Source organism: Natator depressus, chromosome 10, assembly GCF_965152275.1.
Source record: "Natator depressus isolate rNatDep1 chromosome 10, rNatDep2.hap1, whole genome shotgun sequence".
NCBI classification, from domain to species: Eukaryota; Metazoa; Chordata; order Testudines; family Cheloniidae; genus Natator; species Natator depressus.
Window position 1 is genome coordinate 27,069,642 of NC_134243.1, and position 25,323 is coordinate 27,094,964.

General features: G+C 39.4%; 1 protein-coding gene across 40 annotated transcripts in view; it reads right to left on the reverse strand.

Moving 5' to 3' along the window:
• The window catches only part of RBFOX1 (RNA binding fox-1 homolog 1), a 2,406,891-nt gene that overhangs the window by 94,120 nt on the left and 2,287,448 nt on the right, over positions 1-25,323 (reverse strand). For 34 of the 40 annotated variants that reach the window (XM_074965501.1, XM_074965500.1, XM_074965498.1 and 31 more), the window contains one exon: positions 1,732-1,812. The exons of the other annotated variants lie outside the window; for them this stretch is intronic. In XM_074965501.1, coding sequence (XP_074821602.1) covers positions 1,732-1,812 — 81 coding nt within the window. The remainder of the gene's footprint in view (positions 1-1,731; positions 1,813-25,323) is intronic. 40 annotated transcript variants of the gene reach the window in all.

Below are 25,323 nucleotides of genomic sequence, written 5' to 3' on the forward strand. Positions count from 1 at the left end.
AGCTTAGTATGGCCATGCAATGACTAACTTAGGATTTAGTAACACTGCAAATATTTGAAAGATGTAAATACCAAGCACAGAGAGTATTTATTTAGCGTGGAACATGGGCATACGTTGGAGTCTTGGGCGTAAAATTAAGCAAGGGAATATTAGGAGTGAATTGCAGGAAAACTTCTAATAGTGAGATGAATTAGGCAGTGGATAGTTCTCTGATGAATGTGGCCAAATTCCTTGGGACATTTAAAACAAAACGGGATAAAACACTAGCAATGTACTGAAGGGAATAATCTTCTGAGAGCAGGGAAACAGAGTAGTTGATATCATAGGTCTTTCACATCTCTAACATAATACAAGGCATAACACTGCTGGAAAACAATCTGCTTGGGAAAAATAGCATTAGATATTTTCCAGTATAAATGTAGTGCGGTGAGATGATTTCTGGAATATTTGTCCCTATTTTGGAAGACTTCCTACACATTAAATTACTTTATCATTCATTGGTAAGGACTGGCCTCGGGGGCATTGCACACATTTATGGTGTGGTAGCAGTACCAGCAGCAGCAGCGATAGAGTTGTTCACTGCCAGTGACAAAACAGCAGCACACAATTGTGATGATGCAGCAACATAACTCCCCTTCCCCCGCCCTCCCTTTTTCCTAGAGAAAACTCTGATGTTTCCAATGCTGAATGGCAGACTAAGCATATAATTTGAAGCAGCAATGATAAATATTTTATTTGATTCATTGCAGAATTGGTGTCCAGAATAGTCACTCCTCCAAAGTGCATTTTTGCAATGAACGCCATCTGACAAAAATGACCCCAAACAGCTAAGGTTAAGCATCTTCTGTGAGGGAGAACTCACTGGTGAGGAATATACAGAAGATGCTACTGCTCATCATGTTGTGACAAATCAGACAAAGAGAAATCTGGTCTACCAGAACAAGCAGGAGTTCCTGTTGACTTTGTAATCATACCTTTGATATTTTAAGGGTCATTTCACTAGATGGTGGTGGGGGTTTTATTTTCCTTGGATGTTTTGGTAGCAGCACCAGTGTAAACAACCACTATTACTACTCCTGCTCTCATTAGGTCCTTTTTTCACCCAGATCATATTCAGCACTGATATCATCATCTTCATCATCACAAGACCCAGTATTGTCAGAATTGTTTCCACTTCTGCTATAGGATTTTAGAGGATTTGGAGACATTTCCATTACCGAGGCAGAAAAATGGCGGACACCACAATGCATAACTATTTTTATTGGGCCAGTTGTTTGTATATTCAGTATCCATTTGCACACAGCTTCTCTTTTGTTGTCAATGGCTTATATACTTTTCACCCCACCCCCGACAATTTAAAGGAAGACTCAATTTCTAGGCCCATCCTGACACAATTTAGTGGTGGCAGGGTATGAGATACTTGATTTCTTGCTCATTTCAGATTCAAAAGAAAATATTTGACTTTGTCAAAAGTATTAGTGTGTCCAACAGCAATGGACTCCAAATATTAGTGTCACTACAGAGGTTTTGACCAGTATAGTAGAATAGTATAATATTTTCCATTTACAATAATGATGATGTAAATAACAAATCAGTTGCTGAATTACCTGTAGAATTACTTAAACATGTTTAAAAATATCACATTTACCTTAACAACAACTACGAGGGGACTTAATTCACATTTATTGGCTTTTGCCACAAAACAAAAATAGAGCCGTAACACTGGCTTACTTGTGGATGTGTATACTAGTGAACTGGGGGCACTGTACACGGGAGATCCCTCCTGGTTTGCCTGGCACAGCAGCACCCTGCCTACGAGAGAGAGAGAGAGAGAGAGAGAGAGAGTGGTATCTGGTTTTGGAACACTCAAACTAAACCTACATTTTTATCCCAAACGAAAATAAAGCCGTAACACTGTGGAAGTACAGTGAAGCAGGGGCACTTTTTGCCCTTTGATTTCAAAACAGAAAAAGCCCCAACGAACATTTACAATCTTATATTAGAAAATCAAAACACAGATTCCCCCTCCCACAAAATATAAATATCCATTTTGATATGGGGAGGCTGGTGCAGGCTATGTGAATTCCATGCATGCTGGCCCCTCAAGCAGTTATGCTGCTGTGCTTTATTGCAGCTGCTCTCTCTCAGTCTCTTTCCCCTATATTTCTACAGCAGAGGCTGCCTAATTAGCCCTGCTTTTAATTTAGGCAATGCAACCACCCACACCACCTTTCCTGACATGAGAGGCTGCTTGAACAAACACAGCAGATAAATCAAGCTGAAAATCTCATAAGTACTGATTATGGAACAGATTTGATCTCCGTCGTACCAGTGTAAATTCAAAGTAGTTCCATTGACTCCAAAGATTTACTCGGATTGACACTGGTATGACTGAGAACAGAATAGAACTACTTCTTTTTAAGTTTCCTGCACTTCTGGTATTGCCTGGGTCAGAAATACATGAGAATAACTTCTTGCAGTGGTATATCAAGTATATCAGCTGAATCCAGGAAGTGCATAAGTACACAAATGGCAGAAATTCTAAAAGGTTAATGAAAAAAAGTTAACCAAAGACTTTGTTTGGGGCAAAGATTCAGCTAGGTTCTTATTTTATTCTCTGATCTGGGGGAAACTGAGTCAGTGCTCTGTCTAGTTCTACATTCCTACCTCTACGTCTGCCTGGGCAATCTTATATGGGGGACTGAACATTGACTAGACATGAAGAAAACTATCCTTTCACCTCTTGAAAGGACCAATCCATGTCAGGAATAAGGCCCACTACAGGGGTAGTATGAGGACATATGGCATGTGCTACATCAATTTGATAGATATTGTAGATACTTCAGGCTTTTAGTATTGCAAATTCTGTGCCTTCATAAGAATTGAATTCACTTTAAAAACTAAAATACATTGGGCCAATTTCTGCATTGACGTATAACCCATGCAACCCCGCTGAGTTCAACAGGACAGATCTTGGACAAGAGTGTGAGTGACAAGTTGGGGAACCGGTCTTTAAACTTAGCAATTCTGGTTGATGTTACGAAATTGTTTTGATGAAGTAATTTTATCATGCAATGCCTTTATATTAACTGGAATCCACTGGCTGACACGCACAATCTTCCAGACCAGGGTCAATGAAGAGTCATTAACCTTAATGATGGTGCTCTGACTGAACAATGGATATACTAAGGAATTCACCTGAGCGAGGAAAATAGTTTGACCAAATTTCTCTGCAGAGAGCTAGTGAAGCACAGAGTGGAAAATCACCAGCAGCAGAACAAAGAAACCAGATATTGGCAGAGCAAGACTGGAAACTTTGGGCAGAAGAGGAAAAATGGGCATGCTTTCATAGCGGGGGGTCTGGTTTAACTGAGGAACCAGCAAAAATCAGAGAAAGCTAGCTGACCTAGAAAGGCTCCATGATTCTGAAGGATCCTGGGCACACCAGAGGACTCTGCCTAAGCACAAAGAATTCTCCAGAGGAAACAGAGACAAGGAAAATGGATACAGGTGGGTTTATTATTTTGTCTAGTGCAGTGTTTCTCTTGTGCTGCTAAGTAAAGAGTAAAATGTGTTTAGAATCCTGTGCAAAGCCTGCATGTCTGTTTGCTTTCACTATTATGAGCCCCTGAAGTGTTACACTGTAAATCCAGAGCACACACATGGATGGAGTTCTGAAAGAGAGTGCTTAAGCTATGGGGGGGGGGGGTGGGCAGGCGGGGTGTGTACGTAGGCTATAGAGGGGCCTGAGGGGTCAGCACTAGTCCCAGAAGCTAGGCAGTTTGACCCAGGGTCCCAGCTCCCGAGCAGGGATACTAGACAGGAGAATAGATGCACCCTCAGGGTGTGGGAAGACCCCAAGCCAGGGGCAGTGCCTGGACTCTGTTCAGACTCAGGAGCCTTAAAGCACATGGGGCCCCGTGAAGTGGTCCCCAATCACAACTGCCTGGGGAATGTCCAGACAGAGGAGGAGCTCTGCCAGAACTGTGTGTGTCAGACAGTGTTCTGTGTAGACAGACTTTTCAAAGGCTAAATCTAAATATTATGGATTAAGTCCCACCAAAAGAAAATGCCAGATAGGTTTCCTATGTAGAATTTGGATACCCCCTTGAACAATTAAGAGGTATTCCAAACCTAAAGTCATGAACACACCAAGTCCTTTTTTTCAACTTATTTTTTTAACTATTAACAACCTCTAAATTATTGGTTCCAGCTATGATAGGAAGCAGAAATACTTGTAATACTGTGAGAAAAACAATCCTTATGGTATAATCAACTTAGCAAAAACCAGGAAGTACTGGAAATCTCATGGGTGAGCCTATCATCATTGTAATTTTCCAGCTCAAGGGACTCAGTTAAGTAACACAACTTTTGTATATTTGTCTGAATTGAACATCCTTGCCTTTTGTGATTCACCAATCACAAGTCTTAAAGGGATGTGATAAGGTAAAATTTGGCCCCAAACTTAGATTTTGTAAAAACAAGCTTAAAAAAACCCAAAGACCAACTGAAATATAAAATCTAAAATTAATTTAAAAAAAATTAAAAAAGTGTAAACTGTTTTTAAACAAATAAATATTCCCATAGAGGTCCGCAATTAAGCAAGGTATCACTATTTAGGGTAGCACTTAAGTCAATGGGATTTAGACATGTACTTAAGTGCTCTCTTGAATATGGATGTGTCGAATTGGTGTTTGCAACCTGGCTATTGCAATACTGTGCTACTGCAAGAACCTGAAAACAAAATTGACTAGAAACGATAAAGAAAAATGAAACGGATTAGTCTTTTCATCTTGTCCAAGGTGAGCAAAATGCAAAAAAGAAATGAACATAAACACAGAACACTGTGTTAGATATTAAAATTATTTCAGCCTTAATAACCTTAGCTAATATTAGAAATACAAGACAGAAGATTTACTTTTTTAAATTAAAATATTTTTAAACATGAAAGCATCCCTTTCATTTTCTTGCTCAAAAATGTTGATATTTGGATCCCATCCTCTATAATCTATTAGCTCTCCGTCTATAATGTCTAAATTACCTTGATGCCGTTTCTATCAGAGAATATCAAAGGTTTTCCAGTCAACACCTTACCTCTTCTAAGTTGTCCATGATTAAAGAATTTTTTATTGCTGTTAGCAGCACTCATCTAGATGAAGACTCTCTTGTTTTCACTTTGTACAACTATATGGATGTAGTTACACTGCTATTCAGATGCATACATTTATCTTAAAAAAAAGAGAAAAAAGCAGGTGCCTGCTTCACTTATGTTACTAAATTGCACTTGTCTAATTTTATTTTTAAAGTTTAGCATTTGAACTAACATATAAATTGAAGCTAAGTAGCCAAGTTATTATTACTAGATTTCTTTTGACAGATATTACAGTTTTATTAGGATTAATTCAAATGAGGGCTCAAGATTCTTGAAGTGTCTCATTTTGACATTCAAAGTACTTAAATTGCAGCAAACATAGGGAGAAGATTTAATTATTTTACAGTAAGATCCTCGGGGAAAACTTCAGTGTACTGGAGGCAATTTACAAATCCCAATGGAATAAAATACCACCTTTCCTCTAGAACACTAAATCTTAGCAGAACCTTGATTTTCTTTTTCTTTTTATATAGAAAGCAGATTCTAAAAATAGTTCTCAACGTATCTTTTCTGTGCAAAACTGTCCTTTGAAAAATATTGGACACAAAACAAAAATAGTACATTCACACAGAGGTGTATCTTTAATGCTGCATTTTCCTCCACTTTCAATGAATTTGATGCCAGTTTTTCATACAGAGCAACAGGAAGTCTTCATTTTTTGTGTCTTTTTCATCTGGGCAACTACCACATTTGCACATAGAAAGCAAATGACTATTGGACTAAGGGAGCACACTACATCATTAGGAGATACCCTCTGTTGAGTCCAACCACTGAGGTCCATGGGCAGCGGGCCCTTCCACTACATTGACCTACCTAAGGATTGAGCTGGTCACAAGGACGTGCATATCGCGGCTCCCTCAGGATAAGCTTTGGGAGCTATTGGGATTGCTCAGGAGAATTGTAGGAGCCAAGAAAGTCACGCTACAAGACCTGCACTACACTATGGGACACCTGAACTTTGCCTGCAGGGTTGTTCCCTGGGGCAGGCATTCTGTGCCCGGCTTGCAGTGGCAACAGCGGGAATAGCCAGGCCACACCATTATAATACCAGTTACTAGGGAGATGAAGGAAGACTTGAAGGTGTGGGAACAGTTTTTGAGTCAATTTAATGGGGTGTTGTTATGGAGGGAGGAATAGTTATTAGAAGCAGGTTTGAAAATCCATTTGGATGTTTCAGGAGGCTTTGAGTTGTTTTACCAAGGCAGGTGATGTGCCCAGAAATGGCCTGCTATCTAGACACAAAATGGGGTAGTACGTGACATGACTTTCCTGGAATTTTTCCCCATTTTAGTTGCAGTGCTTATTTGAGAACTTGAGTTGGCTAATAGAAAGGTGTGCTTCTGGTGCAACAACATGGTGGTGGTACATGTTATCAATCGCCAAACTTCCAGATCACACAGGGTCATGAAGGTAGTGAGGGCATTTGTGAATCTCACAAAGTTTAAGCCTTATCATCTGTTTTTCTTCGAAGCACGAGCCCAGGGTGGATAATGGCACAGCAGATACCTTGTCTCTTTTTCAGTTTGACAGATTTCGGGAGCTTGCTCCAGGAGCTAGTGACGAACCTGAGCGGATGCTGCTGGCACTACAGAGCCTGGGTGTAGGATGTTGTCAGTGGCACAGAGATCTTTGGCTCCAGGCACATGGCTGAGCTATGAAGGAAATTTCAATAAGTTCTTCCAATTTCAGGATATGTAATGGTGGTCACCGATATGGCCCATCACAGAAGGGTGGGTGCTGCGGTACATGGTCATTGGCAACCCAGTTGCTGGCGTCCTCAATGATCCTGGCATAGTGCAAGGTGCAACCCAGTTCTTTTGCAAGGATGGGGTTCACCTGTCAGACTTTGAGGATGATATGATTTTGGCCACTATAAAAAAGGCCACTGGGAGATGTCTAGGAACCCGACTGGATGGGAGAGGTAGCCAAGCTAATTGCTGGTGCCTCCTTGTGGTAGATATCCAGCGCAGGTACTCCATAGGAAAGGCATCCCGTAATCAGATAAATAGCCTGGTAAAGGACTTTAAAAGGAGGTGCTGGTTAAAGGAATAGAACAGAGAATAAGGGGGGTTGGAAGTCCTATAATTGGTTTGGCAGGGAACAAACCCCCTTTCTTTATAGCCCAACCTTAACTGTTCTACAAGGGGGTGTGGATGGTAACGTCCAAGCTATGGGTTGGCTGGGGGACATGGATGGAAAATGAAGGGGAGCAGGTGGAAGCCCCAGCTAGTTATTTGAATGAACATGGAGTTGCCTGCACTGTACACTTTTATCCGCAAGGCAGTCCCAGACATCTAATAATAAAGTTGCGGCCCAATTAAATCCATATCAAGTGTCTCCTGTTCTTTATTCAGCATATCTGGATAACCTCCACTGAGTCCAACCACTTAGGTCCATGGACAGGCAAACAGACCCAGGAATGGGACTCAATTAGGCTAAGAATTTTTAGGGGATATTTTATATGCTCTGAGACTCCCATCAGAAGGTTTACTGGAAGGTCCATAAGACAGCAGCCACAAGAAAACTTAGCTAACTAGGCTCTTAGTATCATAGTAGGGCAGGAAGTAGTGTGGTCTGATCAATAATAGTTTAGCTAGTCTATTCCAACAGATGTCACTGATGCACATATTTTGCCCAGCCACATCCCGTGATAATTCTGCACTACTTCTTGGACTCCAAGTGGATCATGTGGTATGATGAGGGCATTATTTCCAATGCCAAAAACCATGCCAAGTTCATACCCTGTCCTCCTGCATATTTTCGTATGCAACTTATGATTAAGAAAGCATTTCCATTACAAGACCCTCTGTTCAGGTTGCTATAGTTTTTTTCTAAGAAAATCCTACTCTTTGGGCTAAAATTTCTTGAGCTTCTGCACCATTCTAAGGGGTTTGTTTTGTTATTTTATAGTTGGAAAAATCAATTATTGCTGTTTTTGAGATATGAATATTTTTCTAACTAGTGTTTTGAACAAGCAAAGCATTTTTCAGGGGTTTGTTTTTAAATCATTCAAATAACTCAAAAATGGCTTTTTATTAAAAGTTCGAACTTAACCCACAGAAGCCTGGTCAAGAATAGGGAAACTTCCCACCAAACTGTAACTGGTTTTATAACAGTTCAGCTAAAACAAATCCAGTTGGAGTTCTGGTGTAGATCAGGCTCCAGGCAGTGTAAACCATTTTTACTGAACCAGTTTCAACAGCACTTTCAACACTACATTTGCAAATGATTTTAAGATCAATTTAGCAGAAACTTTTTTTAAAAGCTGGTTAGAATTTGAAGAAATGTTCCCAGTGTAGTTCAGGCCAGAAATACCTTTAACCTATTTGAAGATTTTTTTTAAGACAAATAATGATGCTGTGTTATCATTGTAGAAAACAGCCCACAGACAGTAATGAATGTATTCACCTTTAAGATTACCTTGAAGATGTATGCGGGTAGTCAAAAAGGAGAAAGCACCATATTAAGTTTGGCCCACAAGCTAAATTAAAACTGTCTTGCCTTCTATCTAATTTATCTCATTTGTTACTTCCTCAAATATCAGCACACATTTTGTAACTGTTATCTTGCCCCCTTGATCTCCCCTTTGAAAACTAACAGTTTTCAATTATGAATATCTCTAATAGATTCTACATACAAGGCCATTAAAAAAAAATTACGTAACATAAATAGCTAAGTATTCTCTTGTGCTTCTCCATACTTGCTGTAGGAAAAACAAAATTTGGAATACAGCAGTAGATACTGATGTTATCTATCTGCAGATTCTTATCAAATTATCCAAAGTGACTGTGTAAAACCGACAGACCCCGGTCGGTGGGCAGGATTGAACCTGGGACCTCTGGAGCTAAATGCACGAGTCTCTGCTGCATGAGCTAAAAGCCATGTGGCCCTTAGCTAAGGCTGTAGAACAGACTCATTAATCTTGCTCTCTAAGTGGTGTCTTGTGCCACTAGATGGGACAGAGCACCACACCCATGAGGTGTGTGGGTTACAACTCCACCCAAAAGTTGAATTCCTTATGGGGCACAGCTACCCCCTATCATCACAAGGGGATGAAATTCACACATACCTGCAGCAACAGTGGCAAATCAAAACCTTATTTATTATTCATTCATTCTGTTGAGTTACCTAGATAGAGTGCATTATTGCTGTAGCTGCTAGATACCTGTTTACAAAGTTAAGTACATAACTTTTATTAAACTATGCAGGAAAACCATCAGAAAGTGAACAAAAGCTGAACAGAATATCTGAGTCCTAAAAGACTTCTATCACAACCTTTTCATTTTAATCAGTTGTGTCAATCTGAAAGTTCTCAAGTTTACATGAATTCCATGATCACCATTTCCCTTGTCTCTCACCACAACTCTGTTTCAATATGTCAAATTTCCTCCTGCTGTTTGTCCTTTCTCAATACAGTCTACTCATCATTTTTATCTCTGTGTACATAGCAGGAATGATTATTCTTACACTCCCAGTTTTTCCCTTTTATTCTGGTAGTCATACCTAATGTAGGACACTGGAAAGTCAGGTTTGCTCCAGGATATACCAGTAAACATGCTGTGAAAAATCAAAAAGCCATAAAACAACCACAGGCAGATCTTCAGTTGGTATAAATTTTCATAGTTCCATTATCTCCGTGGAAATATGACAAAATATATCAGCTGAAGTTCTGCCCCTCAACTCTGTAGAGGATGAATCAGTTTCCTCGCTCACCAGCTTTTTAAAGTTCTAATCCTGCAAGGCATTGGGCACCTCAGTGATAGCCCTAAAATATCTCCATGAGTTTGGTTTAACTGATTTTTTTCCCCACATCATCCGCCCAGCATTTCTGGTTCTCTTGAGAGAAGCATCAGTAGATCATTAAGGATTAAGTAGCCTGGAGCTGAGCAACAGTCAGTGGGAGCCCCGATGTATAGAAGAGGACCAAAAAACTATTGGAAAAAGCCTGGGCATAGATCACTGGAGATAGTGCAGGGAGCTCGGAAAATGACTGAAGAAAGTCATAAAGGCTCAGCTGCTGTCCTGGAAGCAGTCTGGGGAGTACTGGAAACAGCACATCAGTGATTTTTCACTAACTAATCTATTATGGTTTCCTTTTAAAACAACCTTCAACTTAAACTTAAAAATACAGAACATTTAATTACTGAACTGTTATTACAGAAAGAGCACCATCATCTCCTGAGCACACCCTTGCAGCTGAGCACGGTATTGCTATTGCCTGCCTCAGTCCCCCCCCGCCCTTTCTGAGGTAACTATGAGGTGATTTAAACAGCCTGGTCAAAGAGAAGCCAAAGATTCTACTTTGCAGCAGTATATCTCCCTTTAATAAAGCTTTCTAAAAGGAGCATTTGTATGTGGATTTAAAGGCTCTTCCTTCAGAGCCCCGATAAAACTTAGAAGTCCTACAACAAATAAGTCTTTAGGTTTCAGCAGCAGCAACTGCTGCTATAAGGCCTCAGGCTTCTCTACTGCATCAAGAGCTCCACAGTCTTTCCCTTGTTTATTCAGGGTGTCTCCCAGGCATCCTTACATGGGAAGCTTTTGTAGTCTCTTTCCTGCTTGTTCAAGAGTCTCTTCAGGCCTCCCTGCCTTAGAGCTTTTACCTAGTTCAGGCTTCCTAGGAGCTCCCTTCCTCTAGAGCACCCTTTCACCACAGGAACCTTTTTTTCAAGTGAGCTCTCCTAAACTTATTATTAGGCCCAGGTGTGCCTTACTTAACTGCCTTCTAGCTAGTTAGGCTGTTACCTATTCACAGATAGACCTGGGTTGGCTCATTCCCTTTTGTGGAGCCTGTCAGTGTAAGCTGGGCCTTTGGCTCCCTTAAAGGGCCAGCCCTGTGACAGTTATGCAGTAAAAAAAAATTCAAACACGAGATAATTATACATTTTATTGACTTGGTGGATATACAACATTTTTTAAAAATACACTCCTTTATCTAGGGCTAGATGCTGACTTCTGTAAGGAAAAATAAATACCTTAAACAAATGATGTGGGCAGATCTCTGCACTCTCAGGGCATCAGAACTACTAAAATTTGCTGTTTGATTTTTGTTTATGACCTGGCTTTAGGTAGTATTTGTAGTTCTGCTCTTGAGAAACATGAAGTTCCACCAATAGCTAGCCCCATGTCTGGTGCTAGATCCTCATTAGTGTTTTTTTCTCCACTCAGAGTGACTCATTCTGTCTTGAAAAAAGACTAGAGCCCTACTGATTTTCTTTTTTGAAGGTGCATTATACTGCTGCTCTTTCTGGCGGTGACCAGCATTGTGTTCGTTCATAACTGACACACCCCCAGTGGATAATCTGAAATTATTATTCAGCATGGATTATTTCAAACATGCCAGACTCCACAGATGTGGGCCAGAAACATTTAACAGAAAGGCTACTGTTGTGGAACAACATTATATGCTACTTTGTGCAATCCTTACTGACTTGGGTGAGCAATTACTTAGACAAGAAGTCCCATTTGTAGTACTCACATTAAGTGCTCACTTAAACAAGTAAGGGTTGCAAAATCTAGCCCTTGGTTATTGATGCGTGTTTAATGTGGCATGACCTGGGCTTTACTAGGGTTGAAAATATATTGCCTATGCAACAACAGAGTACCTTTTACATGTTTTCTACATCATCTAATTAGGATCCTTCTCCAAACAGAATTAAATTTATTTTTTAGATTTATAACTCATGCCCGATCATGTCTCAGGTGAATACATTACATTGAAAAAAGATTTTTTTAGTTCTTTTCTAAAGAGAAAAAAGTTACATCACCCCAAAATTACCCATCTCCGCTGCACCATCTGCAAGCAGACACTTGAGTCCAGAGACTATCCTTGCCTTAAAGACAGAAAAACCTCAGACAGCCTTCTCTTCGTGAGAAAATTACAGAGTTGAGGCCTCCACTGAGAACCTTATCCCAATCAGTTAAACATAGGAGTTTTTAAGTCCAAGAACTACAGTGCAATGAGGGAAGAAAAGGGGGCCCAGAGGCAGCCAAAGGCCAAGCCAAGTACTGTAGATTTTATAAATCAAAGTCAAGACCTAATATTGCTGTTGGAAGCTAATATGAAGCCAGTTCAGTTGATTATGAAAAAGACAATTTTACAAATTCCTTGTGGCTTTTAAGAAGCCAAGTTCTGCACCTACTGTAATTTCTAACTAATCCCTGGGTATAGCCCCATGTAGAGTACTTTTGTAATAATCCAATTTAAAATAATTACTTGTGACCGCTAAGGCGCTTCCTGAGGTCTATCAATGCTACTATGCTATTGAGACCATGACCTTCCCCCCATCTCTTCTCTGCCAGTGATGTTGGTCTCCATCATGCTCTAGTTCATTATTGCCTCAATCACCTTTGCGCTTTCTCTCCTGCTGCGCTTTATGCTGTACATGGGAGAAGTTCCTTGTAAAAATTTGTGAAGCTACTACACTATCCTCCTTAAAACTCACCTCCGTTGTAATATCCACAAAACACTTGGCAATGGATAGGCAACAAGTGAGCTGACACTGATACTTGTTGTACAAAAGATCACTTGTACCGTCCATCACTCCTTCTCTGTTTCTCTCTTTTTAGTCGCATACTAAAACTGTATAATTTTTGTGGTGTGTACAGTGCCCAGCACAATGGGGCCTGGTCTCAGACTCTAGGTGTTTCCACAATAGAAATAAAAATAATAATAGCATCAATGGTGTACTGCACAATAGTAGCCATGTGGCAAGCATGTCACTGATGTCATGCCATCACATCTGGTTTATGCCTGTGAATTTAGGCGAGGCCATGACACTATTAGCTTGTGGAAAGGTGATGCTGGCACAAAAGCAAAGATGCAATATGTTTCTTACTTCATTGGCATGCACGCCACAGAGCACAAAATACTGCAACCACATGTAGCATAAGCCATTTCCATCATACATTCACTCATGACGAAGGACAGGAAAACTGAAATTTCAAATAATAAATTGATTTAATCAGACCAAACCATTCTCTCAATTATAGCCAATAAGAAAACATTCCACCAATAAAAACTCAACTGTTACATAAACCAGAATATACAATGAGCTGACTGACTACAGACTTTATATTTGTTTGTTATTGATGACCGCTTATATCTCATGAGGTCATCAATAACTCATGAGAGAAGTACATGCTGTATCCTGTCTCAGTCTAGTGTAAATCCTCTCACATCCTATTCATATACTGCCACCAAATGACCCCAAGTTTGAAAATAGGTTCTGAAACAGTGTGAGGAGGTGAAAGGGAATGGAGCTAGTAGCATTTCAACAACTGCAATTGTCCTGCATAGAAACTTTACTACAGCTGAACTTGACAGTGTGTACGTGTTTGTACCACATGCACACAGACTGATTTTCAGACGTGCTGAGAACTCATAACTTCTCAATTGAAGTTAATGGAATTTTCAGGTGCTCAGCACCTTTGAAAATCAGGCCAATACTTCTCACCTCTTTATCTAGTTACAACAGAACTATTTCTACTGTTTAGACTAAAAATAGTCTTCAGGCTCAAAAACTGGCATTCAGAACTCCACTTCTAATTTAAACTGTGTCTTGGGTTTTAAAATAAAGTAAAATACACATGGTTTATCTGTGCTATACAGGTACTATACCACCCCTTAACAAGACAGTTGGGAACAACAACTGCTTCATAAGAGGGTACAGTTTGCTCTCCTCTACAATAGTCAGTCAGCTCTGTGGGCTGAAGTTCAGTGAGGGCTACAGCTGTGCCTTCTTCCCCACCCTTTAGGAGTGGTTAGTGATGCTAGGTGAGGGAAAAGACTGCAGGCTCACAAGAGTCCTGTATGGAGGCGTAAGGCGCTGAAGAACCTTTTGATTTCTGCTTTATGTAACCTGCCAGTGTCAGGGCACAATTTAGCCCTCAGAGACATGCCCAAATCACAAAATGAGTCAGACACAGAACCAAGAATAAAACTCCTGTCTCCCAGGGTATGTCTACACAGCAGCTGGGAGGGGTAATTCCTAACATGGACAGACATACATGCACTAACCCCGCTCATGCCAGTTCTGTGACCCTGGCAGACCAGATGCCAGCTCATGCTAAAGCCCCAGGTCAATTCACTTGTTTATTAGTATAAATCAAAGTGACTGTTAAATGTATAAGAATGTATTTGGTGTTTAAACCTAATGAAAACTAATGGAATGTTGTTTGCATTGTTTTCACTTATCTGTATCCTCTTATAATGTAATAGCAAACATTTACACTGTAAATACTCCTGTAACTTATTAACCCATCAGACAAGAAAGAAGCCCTGTGAAATGCAAATGAAGAACTTTAAACAGAAAAGTGCTAATTTCAAAGCAAGTGTGTGATGATCAGAGGTCAAAAACTCAATATGCGTTTCATAGAATACCAGGGTTGGAAGGGACCTCAGGAGGTCACCTAGTCCAACTCCCTGCTTAAAGTAAAGGAGTACCTGTGGCACCTTAGAGACTAACCAATTTATTTGAGCATAAGCTTTCGTGAGCTACAGCTCACTTCATCGGATGTGAAGTGAGCTGTAGCTCACGAAAGCTTATGCTCAAATAAATTGGTTAGTCTCTAAGGTGCCACAAGTACTCCTTTTCTTTTTGCGAATACAGACTAACACGGCTGTTACTCTGAAACCTGCTTAAAGTAGGATCAATCCCCAATTTTTGCCCCAGATCCCTAAATGGCCCCCTCAGGGATTGAGCTCACAACCCTGGGTTTATCAGGCCAATGCTCAAACCACTGAGCTAGCCCTCCTCCCAGATTTCTTGCTTTCACTATAAGAATGGATTCAAGGAAAGATCCTTCATCTCTGGATTGTTTAGATTTTAACAGGGCAGAATAACTGAATGAGAAGACAGAGATCCCCAGAGTTATTCTGGGTAGCCCTGAGGGACTTTTGGGATGCTAGCAGATTACTACATCTCTACTACCATTTGGAATTATAAACTGTGCCTCACCTGTACATGTACTGTACTTGCTCTAACTGCTCAGTAAGTCTCATTTCCTTTTAGCTAGTTTATCTAGGTGGCAAGATAGACTGGAGAGTCTGAGGAGACTGTGACTCTTATGGTAAGACTGGTATAGTGAGCCAGAAATTCACATTTGTCACTGGCCTGGTGAAATCTAATTATAGAACACATGACCAGCTTGGGGAATCTGCCCTGAGGTAGGCCCTCACAGTTGTGAGCCACTCCAGACAGCAGCGTGAGAGGTGTCTAAAAATAGCAACGTGGCCACAGTGGACCAGGCAGTGGCTCAGGCTAGCCGACTCCATACATACTCAGGGACTGGCCAGGATTGTACTGCAGTGGCTAGCCCGGGCTGCTGTCATACTGCCATGACCAGACTACTATTTTGGGGTGCTATCTTGAGCAGAGCTAGTGTGTGTATGTCTATCTTTGCTGGGAAGATCACCTCTCTGTTGCGAACCCAGAGTCCCCTTCCCTCACCAATAGACAGTTCTGCTGCCTTCACAATCAAAAAGTATTATGAATGATTGCAACTAACCCTGACATGTGATGCATGATCCTTGCTTTTTTTTTTTACTGTGCTTGTTCACTTGGGAAGTTCCAGGCCCTGGAACTGCAGAGGCACATGAAAACACGATGTAATGGTGAAAAAAAAAAACATATATAGAATATTTCTGAATTCTCTAAAAGATTCACTTTCAGTTAAGTGCAAGAATTCCTTTTATTTTTTCAAACAAGTTTCGTAAAGAAAAAAATGTAGAGAAAAACAAACTTATGTTCCATTTTAATCCTGTTTCAGAAGGCAGCCTTAACTCTGGAGCACCATCATAATAAGTAAATCAACAGCAACGTATTTTGTAAAAAATAATGAAGTCTTGGTCATTTGAAACCTCAGTGTAGGAGGAGCTGGTATTAAATCTTTGCTGAGCAAATACAATGGAGAATCTGTAACCTGGTACCCTAAAATGGGGAGACAGTGCCGGAGAGGAAATGGAAGGATAATGAGTTAGCCATGCATTTTGAATATAGTTCAACATCTTACTTAGTATGAATGACAACCTTGAGCTACTTTAGGATCAGGCTGGCAGATATAATAATGATCTGACACACAGAAGAGTTTTTCCACTCTAATAAACTATATTAAAGATATTACATCATATTTTAAAGCAGTTGGTTTGCCTAAATGTCCATCCTCTGCGACTGATCTTTTTTCTGGATTTGTTTTTCCACCTTTAATCAGAGCTATGCATTCATGTGCATAACTGTAATTAACTTCTGACATGGTAAGTACCCCCCACTCAACCCTGAATAAACAATTATTTTAATGGTCACCTTGTCTTTTATTTTATTCTGAGAGATCACTCTCCATATATTATTATTAGGTTTACAGTCGTGCCTGTAATTTGCTAGCCACCTTCCAACCATACAGGGCCCCGTCCTTCGGTTGTCTATACAATAGAGTGGTGAAAATGTATCTGTGTGCCATCTTTGTGATCCCAGAGTTCTCAGAGTTTCCAGGTTTCATCCTGTTACTTTGCAAGTGCTCAGAAAATGAATGACTTTCATTGATTTTAGGAGCTGCGACCTCACTCCTACTCCTATGTCAATTATGAGAAACATTTCTAATTTAAAAATGTAGGTATACTTGGGCTGCAAAAGATGCACCATTGGGAGTTATAAAAGCTACTTAACTGTGGGGGAATGTAAAAATAAACGCACAATGCTGAAGTTAAAAACAAGACAAGAAAACCACAGACCTGGCAACTAACATGATAATGAAGAGGAGCTATGATCAACAGGAAGGAAGTAGAGTTTCCTCTTGATTAGGATGCTACAGAGTCTGACTCTGGATAGTTTTATTGTGTCTAGCTAATTAATAAATGTGGCAAGGAAAATTCTATAAAAAAACAAGTGAAAGCTGAAAAAATATGTTTTTGAAACATTTCTACAGCACAGAATGACATCATGTCCACTTGATATATTTTTACGACCCGCACAGTACAGAAAGATTTTGCAGAATTCAAGCGTTATATTAAAACAAACAAAAAAGTTTAGTCTTTTTAGTGGCGAAGATAGCCTGCCAAACATAAATTGTAGGTACGTAATGCAGTGTTTCTTCCTGTATCTGTGAACAGTCTGAAACAATGTCTCTGGGACATGTAAACTCTGCAGCCACCATTAATCTGAAAGGGGTGTTAACTCTAAAGCCTAATGACAATGTTATCTTCATCAAATAAACACTGTCATTACTAACCATGTTTATACGTGGATTGGGGAAAAGGGGGAGTGATGATCATATGTGGGATGAGAATTGGGAGATGTTACATTAAAGGGGAGAAAGGCAGAGGGAAGAAAGGAAGACACACATAAGGACAGGCAAGATAGTTGAGAGACAGAGAAATGACAGGGTAGGGGGTGAGGAAAGAAAAAAAAGGATGAAAGTGCTGATCCTAATGATGAGCATATTTCCCCATTAACTGAGGCTAACATTGCAATAAGGTACTGAACAACAATAAATGATATTAACTACAAGCTTAATCATTTATGTAAAAGCCCTATTTTCCACTTGATCCTTGTGTAAACCTCCCTCTAACATCACTGGCAGTTCTCCAGTAAGTTTGAGAAAGCATGTGGTCTTAAATTCGCACACCAGCCCACAGAACATGATTAAAATTGGAATTCAGTTCTCTTCACAAGGGAGTTTGATATCCCTGACCTAAATGGAATACCTCCCTCTTTAAAATAATCATATTATGTAGCTCAGTTATAGGTAAATGTACATGTGTGCTTGGTTCCATTCTGTATGCTTTATCTTTGGGTCTAGAAGGAGCATGTTTATCTTACAATCAAAGAAGCAAGGGATCTTCACAACCAGTATCTGGAATGATTGGCACCAGTAAATTAACTATCACTGAGTGTGTGTGTGTGTGTGTGTGTGTGTGTGTGTGTGTGTGTGTGTGTGTGTGTGTGTGTGTGTGTGTGTGTGTGTGTGTGTGTGTGTGTGTGGAGGGAAGAGAGACTTCCAACTTGTGGCCCCGGAACAAGGAAGGAAGTCCTCTTTCTTTTAAAAATTCAACCTATTCATATAGGAGGCACAGACATTTGAGGACGTTTCCCTCCCTGTTGCTCTGGCCATGTTTCCTTTGTTCTTCTGTCTCTGCACTAGTTTCCTCTCTTCTTCCAAATGTACATCAACTTTTTTTCTATTCTCAAGCATTTTATAACTCTATCCTAGCCTGTGTCCTGCTGCCTTCACCTATTCCTTCATATCCACCTGCTTCCTTCATCCTATACCTCTCTCATGACTGCTCCTGTACCTCTTTTACTCCCTGCCCCATCTTTGTTCTTTGTAACAGTAGCAACCACTGTCTCTGGAGCAGCCTCCCAACCAATGTACATCAAGCACCCTCTTTCCTCTACTTCATAAAAACCAGTGAGGTTCCATGGAGCATTTCACTCTGCTTTCATCTCTATCACATTTGTACATGAGATTACTGTATTCTCTGGTACCCATTGGTGCCTTCAGTACAATTTGCGGTTTGGGGAATATTTTTGTTGAAAGCAGTGGTCAAAATTCCATTGATTTAGTCCTTTGCTTAGCACTTTCCACCAGTTCCTACTGTGAACTTCCCTATAGTTAAGCCTGCATGAATCAAGTCAATGGGAATTCTTTTATAGATTTGGATGAGAGCAGGATCAAACCCTTATTGTACTACACTTTATAATTAATACTATAAGCTATACAGGATACATATACAGGACACATATACAGGATATTCACATATTTAACATTGAAAGATTTGTTATATTTATGTATTTTTCCAAAAAATATGCAGATTTTAACAGAATGATAAATATATGTTGATTAACCTTTCCAATTTAAATGTACAATCAATTAACTAATTTAATCTCTCAAAAAAATAACAGCCATTGGCATTATTCTTTGAATAATCCTTGTTTAGTTTCCATAATAGTATACATTTTAATGAAAAACTCATTATAACATAGCATAAGGCATAATTAATTCTGGGTGATTCTTTCTGTGTAAATAGCTAGTACAGATGTTGAATTCCATTTTCTACTGGCTTTATTAATTTTTCATAAACCAATATTTCGACTGTAATGGGTTATAACAGCTCCACAGAAGTTTTAGAAATGCATTAACTGTCATCAGTGTTGTTAATCTAACTGGGATTTTACCATTTGTATGATAGTACTTTAACATTACATTTTTTAAACAGTGGTTACAGCTTTGTTTTATGCTTTGAAAATGAACATCTAGGTATAATAACATAAGGGATATTAAACAATATTTAGTTAATTTGTCTGTATTTAGAAAACAACTTAATCTGTTTAACTAATAATGTCCTAGAATAAATTTAGAGGGAGAAACTGCTTAGTTGACAGCAGAGATCAAAACTAAAGGCATATTGTAATGGAATAGACTCCTCTATTCACATCCTACACACTAATATAATAGTCTTTGTATAAGGTATGCCTTGTGAGATATAATTTGAAAACTCATAATTTGCTGGTCAGTATTGTCCTGATAAAATATGTGTGGCAACATTGTGTGTAAAGTTATAACACATTTTCCAAATCCCACTGCCCTGCCCAAGCAGAATCATCATAGAATTGTAGGACTGGAAGGGACCTCAAGGTCTTCTAGTCCAGTTCCATATACTCAAGGCAGGAATAAGTCAGCAAATAGGTCTGTCCTAAACAAAAGAATGTGTGCCTGCCTTAATTTACATTTAAGCAGAAAACAGAGTCATCAAGCAGGAAGGGAAAACAAAGGAAGTTCACACAGGTAGAAAAAACCAGCAGGGAATATCCTTCCACACAGACTATTTGTCTCCTGGTTGTCAGCTGGAAATGTTTTTTCAAGAAAGGGATTGAAACTATAAAAAGTAGGGGACACCCCTAGGGACCCCTTCTCTCTTCCACTTTCTGTATCTGGCATTGTACCTAAGATGATAGAGGAAAACAGCAAACAGCCATTGGACTGGGGGGGGGAGGGGTCAATAACTTTGCTGGAAACATGTGGTGAGACATTTTGCTTGAATACAATATATTTTTGTTAAATTAGACACAAGTAAGTGTTTTATCTTCTAATCATTTCTGACTTATGTCTCATTACTTATACTCACTTAAAATCTCCCTTTTTGTAGTTAATAAACTTGTTTTACCATTTTATCTAATCCAGTGAGTTTAAATTGAAGTGTCTGGGTAACTCTATTTAAGATAATAAGTTGGTATATTATTCCTTGAAAGGAATAATAGACTTAAAATATCTGCACTGTCCAGGGGAGGGCAGGGCAGTACAGGACATATAGTTAGTGTGTGTGTGTGGGGGGGAAATCCAGGACTGGGGGTGTGTTGGTTTGACTCTGCATTATAGCTGAGGCTGGTGAGAGCCAGGGTGTAACTGACAGGTTGCAGTTACACACAGACACACAGGGTGTGGCTTGCACGCTGGAAGGCTGTTTGTGAGCAGCCCAGGTGGGAGCTATTATAGCTAGGCATTGGAAGGCATTCAGGCTAGCAGGCCAGGGCTGACACGGCCCCCAACTAATCTGGATTGTACCCTGGTATGTCACACATCTAATCAGATTGCAAAGTACATTGAAATATATATATATAGAGAGAGAAACCACAACATGACTGTACAAAAGTTATGCTTTGCACGTACTATACAGTGAACTTTTTATCTGAGGATCTAAAGTTGTAGTATAAACAATCATTTAGCCTCATAAGATTCTGTGTGAAACATGGCTCATTCACTCATGTAGTGGTGTTTTTAGGACATCCGTCTCACTAAATGAAATACCCTAGTGCTCAGAGACTGAAAGATTAGCATAGGGATAAAACCCCCAGTGCTCAGACACTACAAGAAAAAAAAGGTGCAAGTCCTCTCTTGAACAAATTTCCATTTACTCAGCAATTTCCTGCCTCCCCTGCATAATTATGTGCTTACATGTGCTATATTACAATGGTTCCTATGTTAATTATAAACAAATATTCATTTTTAAAGCATAAAACAAAGCTACAATGGGAAATTACTTACCAAACTCTACTTCTTTGACGAGATCATTAAAAAAGGATTTCCACTCTTGGATCTCAGCTTCCAACTGTGAGACAAGTTGGAGCTCTCCTAGCACTTCAAATGCTTTAGTGTTCTGAGGCACTGATGGTTGGGAAGGAGCACTAGACCCACCCCTATGTTCCACGTGAACTACCATGCTGGGGACAGATTTTCAAAGGCAAACATGACAGTTAGGAGTGGGGTGATTAATTTAGAGAAGACTATATTATTACTGAGGTGGGAGAACCCTCTCAAGTGGGGCCATGAGAAGAAAAGAGCAGCATCGGACAAAGTCTGGCACAGACTGTGGCTGGAAAGGAGCTGACTGTGAAGGTTCTGGAGGGAGCTGAGGCAGTTATAACAGAACATGGGGGAGGTAGGCGGTTCTCCTGCTCAGCTGTCAGTACCTCAGCAGGCTGAAAATTGTTCTTACCTTTCTTGTAGAGAACCAAGAATGGGAATCTTGTTTGTATGGTGTATTTAAAGAATCATGCTTTACAAAAATAGTTTCCCTGTCTGTAAAATGGATATAACAATAGCTCCCTACATACCAGAGATGTGGCGAATCACAGAGCTCAGTACTGAACTGGCAGACTGAATAATAGGTTGCTGTTCTTCATTTTTAGCAGCCAAATCCTTTACTAGGGCAGAGAATGCTTAACTATTCCATTATCATTTCACATATGAATACACTGGTCACTTCTGAAAGCACCCATGTATTATTTTTCCCTTCCTCACCGCAAGTTATTTTAGTAAAGATAACTAAGGGCCAGATCATGCTCTCTCACAGTAAAAGCTTTGGGACAAGACTTTTTCCAAGGGACACTATATAAGAGTTTCCTCACAGAGATTCCCCTGGATTGTATCATCTGGTGGGAAGTGGAAGGTTTAGCTCCTATTCCGCCCCAAAATCTGATGGATGCCAGGGAATATGCAGGAGGGTCAGAACCATCCAGTCCGAGGCCCTGCACCTCCTGCAGCAGCTGCTTGTTAGAGTAGCTTCAATGGACTCCCTCTAGTAACAGCTTCCCAAGAGGTGTATTAACTTTTCCATGCCACAGCTGCACAGATGACAAAATGCATCCTCCCCAGCCCAACCAGCCCTGGTTCCCACACCTTCCTTTCTCAGAACCCTGGACCATGTGCAGGGCCCAAGGAAGAGAACAGAAGCCCCCTTTCTATAACAGGGTTCAAAGAAGAACTAGATAAATTGATGAAGGATTTCCAATTCCAATATATCTTTTTTGAGATGGGACAACCACACCTGCATGCAGCATTCAAGATGTGGGCGTACCGTGGATTTATATAGAGGCAGTATGATATTTTCTGTCTTATCTTCTATCCCTTTCTTAATGATTCCCAACATTCTGTTCACTTTTTTGACTGCCACTGCACATTGAGTGTTTTCAGAGAACTATCAAACAATAACTCCAAGATCTCTTTTTTTAGACGAGGTAGAGAAGATTTATAGAAGAACTAGTCTTCCAGCAGAACACTCCTCCAAGTGGAGATAAGAATCTGTATCTTGGAAACTGTATTTCAGCACAATAATGATGGGAAGAAGGCTTTAGCTTAATACAGTTTATTTAGTAGTCACCCTGGAATGTATTTAAAATTAGTTAGATGTATAAATAAAACAAAAACTTGTGAAAATGTACATGTGAGACAAACAGGACAGTACTTCTCCCTGCGATTCCTCGGGAGGAGCTGGCCTGTACCCTTTTAAAATGGTGTTCTGAAAAAATTATATTGAAATGGCAATGGCATCTCTGTCCAACACTTCTTGTTGAAGAAATCTGGTACAGAAACTTCCTCATTAAAGCAGAGGAGGCTCTCATTCCAAACAGTATGTTTTTATTAGTTGAAAGAGGTCTATTTGAAGACAATGCAAGTTTAAAAAACCCTACATATTGATTATAAAGTGTGTATATTAACAGTTGAGCACAAAAAAAAACCGTTAATGGGTTTCATCTGATAAACCTCAGGACTTTTGCCTTCAGCATAATATTGCTGAAGTGCTTTACAAAGATCTTGGAGTGGAAAGTTTGTGGCAACTTGCCAATGTTGTGGTATAGTCTCCACGGTCTTTTGTTAGAGTGCTCTGTTAGAAATCCTAATTACAACAGCTGTATTCCAAAAGATACCTCAGTAGTACATCGTTGTCCTGCCAGACTGGTCATCAAAGTACACACCCTAACCAAAATATTAAACCATTACTATCATATTGCTATTAATGTTATCATCTGGCAAAAAGCAGCCATACTTTCTTGATGTTCTAATTTGCTTCAGCCATGATCATTTCAAAGCCACTTATAAAAAGACTTATAAAGCTCCTCAGTAGGACAAAAAATAGTTTTGCTGTAATATCTTTCACAGGGAAATAATTACTTGCATATGCAGGGTCTGTCGTGTACCTCTGTTCGTTCTCCATTTTATCTCTCACACATTTTCTTAATGAAAGGTCTGCTTTTATAGTATACTTAGAGAAAAAGGTGGAGCAATAACAATCATGTCACTAGTCCTACTGTTTACCATTATCTTCAGGGTTTTAGAGTTGATTCACATTATATTTCTCCACTTTTGACTTTAATTGTCTGCTTCAAGTTATCAGGACATAACTATATCTTAGATTTGCATTGCATTAGGGGATCTTTTCCTTTCTTTATTGATCTTGTCTTATGGAGTAATTTAACTCAATTCTAATTTTCTTGTGCATGCAGGGTGCTCTCCATCCAAGGAAGTGAGTTATGTGTATTCAAGTGGTGCATCTTATGAATCTTGTTAAGCTTTACTGCCTTATAGCCCGCACTGATGGAATATTTAATCACAGAAATGAGTTGGCAGATATGATGTACAATGTGGTTAAGCCTTGCGGCGTGTGTCTTCACCGGCAATTGAGAAACGGGTGAATCTGCCATTCATCAGTGCCATCCAGACAGCTTTGTATAACCTTCTGTTTTCTTACTTATTTATGAAGATTAAAGGTGCTCTAAATCAACAGTTTCTCTGTAGATATATCATCTTTCATTTCCAAAGTGGCGAAATTTTTCATCATTTATTAGCAGGCAAAAGGAACTTCTTGCACTGACTGTGAAGTAGTAGAGAGGGTGGGTGTGGGTGAGTAATATCTTTTATTGGACCAACTTCCGTTGGTGAGAAAGAGAAGCTTTCGAGCTTGCACAAAACATTGTCTCAGTACAGAAGTTGGTCCAATAAAAGATATTAGCTCTCCCACCTTATCTCACTAAATCCTGGGACCAACACAGCTACAAAACACTGCATACAACAATGTGAAGTAGAAGGTATTTTCCATGTTAAATTTTAACATGGTAGTACTGGAAAACATAATTAAACTAAAAAACTAAAAATCTTACCCATCTTAAAACCTTATTTCTAATTCCGAAGTCTTCAAAAGTTTTATTGCCTCCTCTGCAAATGACATAGGACAGAATGGCACAAAATGCCAAACCATTCAATTATTGTGGGCAGACACTACGTTGCTGTTTTACTGTTTTATTTTCTATCACATTAGGAGATCTAACGTACTTTTTAAAATAAAAATAATACACTGCTTTTCAACCAAGTTTAAATACGTCTGTGGGAAACATTATTGTTCATTCAGTATTTTAAAGGCACTAACAACATAGGAGTTTGATGTGCAGTTTAAAAAAAATTGCCTGTATGTATGAATGGAATAAAATTTCAGATAAAAATAAAAAAAACAAAGTGTCTTGATAAGAGCTTTTTAGGATGTGGTAGGCAACATGTCATAATTCATAAAACTAAATTAATACTGTTCTAATGGTAATTAAAGCTTCTCATTAAGAGGGGCAAACACCTCCCTGTGTTGGCAGTAAAAATGCACTTGGGACTTGAAGAGGTTATACACAAAAATCAATAACCTGCCATTTTATAATTAAAAGACAAAATAAATGTTAGGGAAATGTCCACTAAATTAGGAAAATTACCTTTAGGAGAGATTGAAAATATTGATTTTAATTTACAAAAATATGTGAACTCTTCATGCCCTAGTCTGTGAGACAATTAGAAGCCAGGTTGTTAATTCTGCATAAGCTTGAGAAAAATCGATAATTGCACTATGAGAATATTATGAT